Source organism: Stigmatopora argus, chromosome 10, assembly GCF_051989625.1.
Source record: "Stigmatopora argus isolate UIUO_Sarg chromosome 10, RoL_Sarg_1.0, whole genome shotgun sequence".
NCBI classification, from domain to species: Eukaryota; Metazoa; Chordata; class Actinopteri; order Syngnathiformes; family Syngnathidae; genus Stigmatopora; species Stigmatopora argus.
This window is the reverse complement of record NC_135396.1, coordinates 7,922,492-7,932,569: the sequence shown is the minus strand read 5'-3', so window position 1 is coordinate 7,932,569 and position 10,078 is coordinate 7,922,492. Positions and strand designations below refer to the sequence as shown.

Here is a 10,078-nt window from a genome sequence, read left to right as displayed (position 1 = left end):
TATGTGTACATAATACCAATGAACAAGAAGGTTGAATCAATTTTAAGTACATCTGAGCTCTTATTTGTTTAACATTTGCAATTATATAAAGCCGCTGAGTAATTGTTGTGCAGCAAGCACTTGCAAGTAGCTAGATAGAGGGTAACTTGTTCTTAAAACTTTTACTGGATCTATTTTGCTGTGTTTTGGAAATAATTAGTCATCACATCATTCTGTACATATTTTTTGTCTCTAGGTGGGTTTTGAGTACCAGACAAATGAGCACAATGATCGCCTACTGTGAGTTTTACCTACGGAGGTTTCTGTTGGGGTCATTGATGATGCTCTTGACCGTTGTGTCGCCGGTTCGGGGTGACTGCCCCGCCTCGTGTGTGTGCTCCATGCCTGTGGAAGTACACTGCACCTTTCGATACTTGAACACAGTGCCTGCCCAGATTCAGCCAGATGTGGAAAGAATTAATCTTGGGTGAGTTCACACATTGAATTGGAAGGTTATAATAACCGCTAAATGTTATTTTTTTCTCAAACACATCATTCTATGCCATATTATTTCACGTGATGGCTGCACCTGTGCCTACCTAGGGTTCGACTTCCAATTGGTTGATATTGTTACATTAAGAGAGATTCCTTTAAAAAGTTAAGCTTCAAATGGTGCATTTAACTTGTGGGGCTACTCTTTAATTAACTGCTTTTGGTAAATTAGACCTTTGCCTTATCATTTTCTTCTTTGAGGAGTGGGGAGGAGGTGCACTCATCTGTACCTCTTCTGTCCATTAGCTAATGAGCTAAATTCTTGGAAAACATATTGGTTCCCAAGATAGAAAACTAATCTTGCTGGTAAAAGGAACAAACGAAAAAAGAAAGAAAAAAAAGACCATTCTATGTATGCAAGTGTACACTTAGCACAAAACTTCAACTATAAGATGCATTGGTTTGCGTAATAAAATACGGATAAAACATGAATAGTACAGAAATTAAGAAAATTTCTGACATTGTATGGTATTGTTCTGTTTGCAGGTACAACAGCATTACGGTCTTGCGCATAAATGCGCTTTCAGGGCTGGGTAAACTAAAAATACTAATGCTGCACAGCAATCTTATACACAGTATTGAAGATAGAGCATTTCAGGATCTACAATCATTACAGGTAAACATTTAAACTTGCCAAGTAGAGAACGGTTGTGAACTTTACCAAAGTCGATCATTTTAATATATAAAATAAGGGTCTGTGTATTTAAATAATCCTGCTTTTCAATTTATGATCCCCAAGGTTCTGAAGATGTCCTATAATAAAGTCAAAGAGCTCAATAAACAGACATTCAAAGGTCTGGAAAGTCTGCAGCGACTCCACATGGACCACAATTACATTGACTTCATTAGCCCAGATGCTTTTTATGGCCTAACCAATTTACAGTTGGTCCAATTGGAGAGCAACCACTTGCAACAGCTCCACCCAGATACCTTTACTACTCTGAGATACAGCCAGGTATTCGAGCTATCCTCAGTGAGGACCATCCACCTTTCTGACAACTTCCTTACAAGCCTGCCTGCGGATATCTTTTCTGGGTGCAGCCATCTTGAGAATCTTTTCCTCCATGGCAACCGTTGGGCATGTAATTGTCATATGAATTGGTTCCTACTATGGAATCAGATGCACACAGGTCAGTAGAATAGCTTGCTTGAATGTTTTTAAAAGTTCTGTTTATTTAGAATCAAATGATGAATTACTTTCTTATATGAACGATACCATTTTAGAGTACCTTATTATGCTACCCAATGTTTGACATGTTCTCTACAACAGTCTAATAATTGCACTTGAATGTTTCCAGGAGTACTAAAATGCAAGCGTGACACAAGATATCCCCAAGGCCAGCTTTGTCCTGTTTGTGAAAATCCAACCCTTTACCACAACAGACCCCTTTTCTTTCTTCCAAGTGAGGCTTACACTTGTAAAAAACCCTGGATTGAACCACATCTAAAGCAGAAAAACATCAGTTTGGATGAAATGGATTTCACTCCAGTTCTTCCAAAGGACTTAATTGCGCCACTGGGCTCCGTACAAATGAACTTGACAGATCAGTTTCACAATGATGCCAGCCTGTCGTGTACTGTCCAGAGGCCATCTAAATTGGAGAATTTCTCCCTCACCGTAGAGGATGACAAAATCAGTACACTTACTACTAAGATGGCTACTAATTTGGTTTGCAATATTGGCCATGAACATATCCAAAATATTTGGCAAATTTTGGCATCCTATAGTGAGTCTCCAATGAGACTTGAGAGAGGATCTTTGTTGACTAAAAGTCCTGAAATGGTGTACCAATATAGTCAGACGATGAGTGGGGATGAGCTACACACAAACATTGATGCCAAAATCAAAGCCGTTCCAGCATGGCTGATGCAAGATGAGGTTAGTTTGCAGCTTGACCGTACAAGAACTACTTTCTCTACTCTGCATATCAAGTACCAGTCTGTCATCACTTCACGATTGGAAAGCACAATCCCTAGAAAAGACCACTATTCCTGGACGATGATAAAGAAAGACAATGAAACCAAGACTGAGCACACCGTAATAACAGGTTGGCATGGAGTTGTTTTATTCAAAATTGTCTACCGCATTGTATTTTTCTTTAAACTGAGTATAATACATAAACTTTTCAATGCAGGTGGGGTTATACAGTTACTCTGTGAAGTGCGAGGAGAGCCAAAGCCTTTGTTGGAGTGGATATTACCTGATGAAATTAAGGTGCGAGCCCCTTATGCAAGTGAGGACAATCGGATCATAATTGACGCAAATGGAAAGCTCACAATTCGTGGGGCAGATGCCTTAGACTCAGGCCTCTATCGCTGCATTGCCACAAACTATTTGGATGCTGACATTCTGGCTTTTCGTGTGACAGTTTTGTCCCCCAATGTCGAGGAGGCAGATGTCAACGGTGTCCACATTTCCCAGAAACGGGGGGATCATATTCTTTTGGATTGTAGCAGCTCAGGAAGTCCTAAGGCCTCGTTGCATTGGATACTTCCAGACCACTCAATATTGGAATGGTCTCAAGGGAATTTGAAGGTGTATGAGAATGGCACCCTACTGATAGAGGGGCTCACTGCTAAGGACCAAGGTTTTTATAGATGTTTAGCTTCTAATAACTTGGGAGTTGACATCCTTGTTAGTCAGGTTTCTTTAAATGAAAGCTCTGAGATGGTGAATGAATTTGATAATGACGGATCAGGTATGACAATCGAGAATCAGGTAGACCAAACTTTAATAGACAAAACAATCACTGTCAGTGACATCCCTTCCTACAAACCATTTGATAGGGCGTCCCAAAAGGCAATAGCCAGACCATCAGACCGACGTCATCCCGGTCTACGATCACTGGGCAGAGGCAGTTCAGGAGCTCGAAGAGGAAAGGGGAGGCGTCCCATTAGCAACAGACGCATATTTGCAAATAGGGTGTTTGATAAAACAATTAGCAGAGTTGATCCAAAAATATTTGCAGAATTTATGAAGAACAACCAAGATGGAACAAAAGAAAGTACTAAAAAGATAAAAATAGCAAAAGACTCTAAGTCTGTTTTTTCAAATGATAATGAAATTGGCTCTGGTGAGGTAGATAATGACCGTCTAATTTTACTTTCTACAGATTTGCCAACAACATATAACCCTCAAGACGGTACTGTATTTGAGAAGGAGACTGTAGACTCTGAAATAAAAATTACAAGAAACAGTGGTGTCACTGTCCATGGTGAAACTGAAAAATTAGAAACAGATTTTATGCCAGTCCAGGAATCCTTATTTACTTACAGTCCAGTTAAGAATAAAAGAGAGGGTGTGACAGAATATGACCTGTCACACAGTACATCCTCCTTTCATTTTGACAAAACTACAGTGCTTCATTCCGTCGAAAGTATTAACATGTCTGAAACAGATTCTTCCCAAGAAACTCAGCTCCAGTCCTCTGGGGAGCATCTTTCAAAACCAGAGACATCAACTGAGGTGTTTTCATTTACCACTGATCCTAAATTTGCTCTAATGAGCGATAGTACGGACCCCATAGAGCTTTATGTCCACTCGGATCCAGAAAGCCAATCAACCATTACTGCTGTCACCACTACAGAGAGACGAAAAGATCAAATCACCTTCCATACCACCCAAACGATAAAATCCCCATCTTTAGGCTCTACCATCATCTCCAAGCAGCATATTCATATAATACCACACAAGAATAGCAGAGGCGGGGGGCGTCGAAGAATTTTCCACGGTCGCGGAAGAATCATTAAACCTAACAGGATTACTGACATACAATCCATTATTAATAAACTCATGCAGCCTTCTGAGCGGAATACTACAGTACCATACAGAATTGAAATGACAACCGGTAAGTTTTTTTCTTTTTACTCTTCCTGTCTGTCTAACAAATATATTTATATATTCAATATAACGACCTAAGATTGAATTTATTGTTTTTGCAACCACAGATATGGAACTTTCCACACCTACTTCGCAATTTGGAGCAAGAGACAAATCAACAAACAAAAAGATACAGAGCAGAACAAGAAAGCCAATCACTCCAAAAACATTAAATAATTCTCAGACTGTAATCTTCACAACATTCCCTGCCACTCTGCCCACTTTCACATCACACCTACCAAAAGAATCGGAGGCTCAATCACCGAACACGAGAATAGAAACAAGAGTCACTTTGTTTGATGATGAGTATGGAGATTTGTTCTCTGCAGATTTTGAGCCATCATATCAAAAGCCTACCGCTCAACCGCTAACTACAATGACCCCAACATATTATTCGAAGTCTCTGACTACTGCTGAAACACCACTTCAATCACAAACTCTTGCCTCCCCACCTACAGTCAAACCACACCAAGAGGAAAATATGGAAAAAGAGTTAGCATATGGGTCTGGTGGGCTTCTAGATGATATACCTAAACGAATATCAGGTAGAAACAGGGGGCGGCCAGGACGAAGAAGGAAACCTTTTAACAGACACAGACCCTCAAATAAATTTAAAACTACACAAAAGTCTCCAATGAGCTCAACTATTTTTTTGGGCAACAGAAAAACGACTATTAAAACTACAATCCAAACAACTTTAATGCCGCAAAAAAGTGCCTCCAAATTTCCAATATATACACCATCAAAAGAAATTGACAGAACCACAGACACATCGAAGCAGCAGGTATATGCATATAAAGAAGTTGATTGGGACATTTCTTATACCACGAGAGCACCCTTTGGTAATTTGAATAGAATTTCTACATCCGATAGAGCTTACACAACTTCTCGAAACAGAGGCAACAATTTCAGACCTCCAACACAGAGATATAATGCTCACACCGAAACAACAAGGAAAACTACAGTGCAAAGTGGCGCTAAAGAGAGTGCAGAAAACGCCATTTCTTTTGAATCATTGACCACACACACGACAGAACAAGACTACATTTACACTTATAACAGAAACAGTGTAAAAAATGGCCTTGTCACAGCCAGTCCTTTTGTTGCGAGCACTCAACCAACTACTATGCTCATGACAAGAAAACCCAAAATACTTGGTGGCAATGCAGCTAGCTTTACAGTTTTTACCAACTCAGATGCCCTACTGCCATGTGAGGCTGTAGGAGACCCTCTGCCAGTGATATCCTGGAAACACTTCTCTTCAAGCACAGGTAATACAGGGATATAATGTATTGTCTAATATGTTATTGATTGAATGTCACTGTGGCTTTCTCATCTTATCTTAGTATCATCAAAAATTCTGCTTCAAGACAATAGTTAGCAATTATTTAATTTGGTAAAGCAATGCTAAATGGATAAACTTTTAAAAATCATTATATTTTAATTTATTTCCATTTTTTGAAGAATAATGTTAGTGTTTTTCTTTTTTTTTTCCTCCCCCATCCAGGAGACACAGTTGCCATCAAGGGAAGAATGGGCAAGCTTGAATTGTTGAGCAATGGCACATTGTTTATACAGAAAGCCAACTTTACGGATCGTGGCCAGTATATCTGTATTGCAGAGAATGATCATGGGAAAGACAAGCTGATTGTCACTCTGTCTGTGGTAGCGTACCCCTCGCGTATATTAGAACCAAAAATGAGAGAAGTGACATCTCATGCTGGAAAAACTGTAGAGATCAAATGTAAGGTGGATGGCCAGCCCACACCCACGATATCCTGGATTCTAGCAAACCGGACCCAAGTAAGAGGACAGAGCACACATAATGAAAGGGTGTCAGTGAGTGTTGCTGGGACTCTGGTTATTAGCCCAGTGTCTGTTTTTGACAGAGGCCATTACAAGTGCATTGCTAGTAACCCAGGCGGAGCTGATACTGCCACAGTTCGCCTGCATGTGATTGCTGCTCCTCCAGGTATCTTGGAAGAGAAACGACAGCAGGTTAAGGCTGTTTTAAAACAAAACCTATGGCTGCCCTGCACAGGTCAAGGTAGTCCTCAGCCTAGGATTCATTGGGTGCTGCACGATGGTTTGGTAGTCGATTCGCATACATTTGCCTGGGACAAGAGGATATCTGTCCATGATAATGGAACTCTTCACATTCAGGAAGCAACTTCAATTGACAATGGAAAATATGAATGTATTGCAACCAGCTCAACGGGATCGGAGAGAAGAGTGGTGACTCTGACTGTCCAGAGACAAGAATCAGCACCTGAAATAGTGGCTACATCACAGCATCTAACTGAGATGTATTTTGGTGATAAGCTCAAACTAAACTGCTCAGCAACTGGAAAGCCAAAACCCAGCATCATGTGGGCATTACCATCTAAAGCAATGGTTGACCAATGGCATAGGTAAGATTCCATCACCAATTACTGTGTTGTACAGATTAATATTTTACTGCAAACTCGGGTAATTGAGTTAAAAAAGATTTCTGTCTCAAACAAGTGCATTGTCTGTCTTCTTTTGGTTTTTAATGCAATATAGCTGAAATGTAAAAAAATGTTCAGAACGTACTAGACATGAATCAAATAATGATTTTCCGCCCTTTTATTTGATCTCATTTCTTAGTGTGAGCACCAGAATCAAAGTCCTGGAAAATGGTACTCTAATAATCAATTCTGCAACTGAGAAAGACGGAGGGGACTACCTTTGCATGGCTAAAAGTAAAAATGGTGATGATGTTCAACTCATGAAGGTGAAGGTGTCAATGAAGCCGGCAAAGATTGAGCAAAAGCCCCACGGTTTGAAGAAGAAAGTTCTGTATGGTAATGACTTGAAGGTCGACTGTAAAGCATCTGGTGCTCCAAAGCCAGAGATCTCCTGGGGACTCCCAGATGGCACTGTTGTTAACGGTGCTCTTCAGGCCGATTCCTTTAGCGGAAGAAGTAGAATACGACGCTACACTCTGTTTGAGAATGGAACACTTTATGTAAACCAAGTGAGTCAGCTACACTGTATTTTTCCTTAAAATGTATTTTTTCCCCATCTTGTATCTATGTGCATTTTTCCTCTAGGTTGGCATGTCAGAGGAAGGAGACTACACTTGTGTTGCTGAGAACAAAGTGGGAAAAGATGAAATGCATGTTCATATCACTGTGGTGGCTGCTCCTCCCAAAATACGTCAAGACAGTGAGATTTATGCCAAATTGAAACCCGGAGATAATATCCGCTTTGACTGCGAAGCAGTTGGTGAACCGAAACCCAGGATCATGTGGATGTTACCCAACAATGACGTCATAGCAGCATCGAATGAGCGCTACTTGATGCATGTAAATGGCTCTTTGGATATAAGAAAAGCAAAACCAATTGATAGTGGGGAGTATATTTGTATGGCTCGCAACCCAGCTGGTGAAAAAAGAAGAGTTTACAAACTTGAAATTGGCCATAACCCGCCTGTTATTAATGGTTATCATCAAAATAGGACTGTATTGAAAGATTTCTCGAGTAAATATGCCAGGAAACTCATCGACTGTATCGCTGAAGGCAATCCAACTCCATCCATCACCTGGATAATGCCAGATAATATCTTTCTGAGGGCTCCTTACTTCGGTGGTAGAATTAATGTCCATCATAATGGAACCTTAGAAATACGTAATGTACGTCCTACTGATACGGGAGAGTTCATTTGCATGGCAGCAAATGATGGAGGAGAGTCTGTATTAGTCGTGCAGCTCAAGGTGACCAATATGCTACGAAGGCCCATTTTCAAAAACCCTTTCAATGAACGGATTGTCTCTCCGTTAGGGAAAACCAATGTTCTCAACTGCTCTGCCGATGGACACCCAAAGCCACATGTCTTCTGGATCCTGCCAAACGGAACACGGCTTACCAGTGGGTATGATGGCCACAGGCGTGTAAATGACGATGGAACTTTGGTCCTCCATAACTCTCGCATTGAAGATGCTGGGAAATACCGCTGTGGTGCGAAGAACATAATAGGCTACATTGAAAAGCTTATCATTTTGAATGTGGGCCAGAAACCTTACATCCTGACAAGGCCAATGGGCATTATACGCACTATGTTCGGGGAGCCTCTGTTCCTTCACTGTCTTTCCGACGGAAGTCCAAAACCCAGGATTTATTGGACTCTTCCGGTGGGCCACACTCTCAACACGCCTCAAGTCCTGGGGCGCTACACCTTGCGAGAAAATGGTACTCTAGTTGTGCATGACACCACACTCCATGACCGAGGGAACTATATCTGCAGAGCCCGTAATGAAGCGGGAGAGGCCGTGCTAAAAGTCCCTGTTGGTATTATTGCCTACCCTCCACGTATCACTACAATGCCACCCCCTTCCTTGAATTTAATGGCGGGGACACCTATTAGGCTGAACTGCGCTGCAACTGGTATACCAAAACCAGAGATCACCTGGGAGCTGCCAGATCACTCCATTATGTCAATGGCACAGCAAGGGAGACGGTTGGGAAGTGAACTTCTTCACCCTCAAGGTACACTTATCGTCCAGAGGCTCTCGGTCTACAACTCTGGGACGTACAAGTGTGTGGCCAAGAACTATCTGGGGTCAGACCTCAAGTCTGTACATGTGCATGTACTGTGAAAACCAGAAAAGGAAACATAATTTGCATACGTTTGGATCTGCAGGCCCTCTTGTTTGTGAGGCTAATAAGATTACAGCATGTACAGCACATTGTTTTCGAAAGTTTGCTGATATTGAATGCAACAAACTAGGACTGAACTCAAACAAAAAAAAATCTGTGACGGTAGGTATTGGTTATTTTAAGTTGGAACTGAACATCTGAAAATATATCACATAGCTGGTACACATTCATGGGGAGGATTCTCTAGGAACAGAAACTTTTCATGCATTCTAATCCAAAATAATTCTAATGAGGGTTTAATGCTAGCCACACATGGATATAATAAGCAGTTCTGTCAGTAGCTTTTCCCTTAACTGCCAATTAAAAAGCTAAACTATGAATTTGTTGTATAATTCTCGCAGGATCAAACACTTAATAGTATTACATGGATGGAGCTTTATTTGTATCAAAACTGTAGTTAGAAAGATTGTTTTACACTGGATACAGAAAGTTTATAACAACAATACACAATTGCATTATACAGTCATTAAGGCTGATTCATTTATTCTTTTCAGTGTGCAGTTACAATAATTTTAAAGACTTTAGATTGTGTTGTACACAAAAACCTATAGTAATGTTATACATTATGCCTATAATAATACCGTATATCTTTGTGTAATACCTACTAATGTATGGGACAAAATAAACCTTTAACATGTCATAGTTTGGGGATATGTTACTTTCATTACTTTATTTTAATGTGTATACTATAATCACAATTTAGCTGATTATACTTGTATTCTAAATAATAGATGACACAATTTTAGTAATTTGCAGCTAGGATTTTCAATATGTTGAAGCAAAAGTTGAATATTAGTACAATTGTTATTTTTGTTTTATACACTGAAGAATGAGTGTGGTGGCGTTAATGGTGGGCGGATACTATTGAGTGTTTGAATGTAGACTACTCGCTTAATGCTTTCTTATGGCAGCACAATTTAAAAGTCCCACATTGTGTTTTCCTCCTCAAACAGCTTATCATTCATACCATATGTTCATTGTGGATTA

The 10,078-nt window shown here is 40.3% G+C and overlaps 1 protein-coding gene across 2 annotated transcripts; it reads left to right on the top strand.

The window, feature by feature from the left end:
• Positions 1-249: 249 nt before the first annotated feature.
• On the top strand, positions 250-9,030 carry igsf10 (immunoglobulin superfamily, member 10). 2 transcript variants are annotated; one of them, XM_077611472.1, is made up of 9 exons: positions 250-466; positions 1,018-1,147; positions 1,271-1,661; positions 1,830-2,579; positions 2,667-4,379; positions 4,480-5,682; positions 5,919-6,822; positions 7,040-7,409; positions 7,486-9,030. In XM_077611472.1, the coding sequence occupies exons 1-9, from the start codon at positions 258-260 to the stop codon at positions 9,028-9,030; spliced, it is 7,215 nt and encodes a 2,404-aa protein (XP_077467598.1). In that variant the 5' UTR covers positions 250-257. The 2 variants fall into 2 exon arrangements, with proteins under 2 accessions (XP_077467598.1, XP_077467599.1); XM_077611473.1 differs by lacking the exons at positions 250-466; positions 1,018-1,147 and having other exon boundaries at positions 1,371-1,486; positions 1,573-1,661.
• Positions 9,031-10,078: the final 1,048 nt, after the last annotated feature.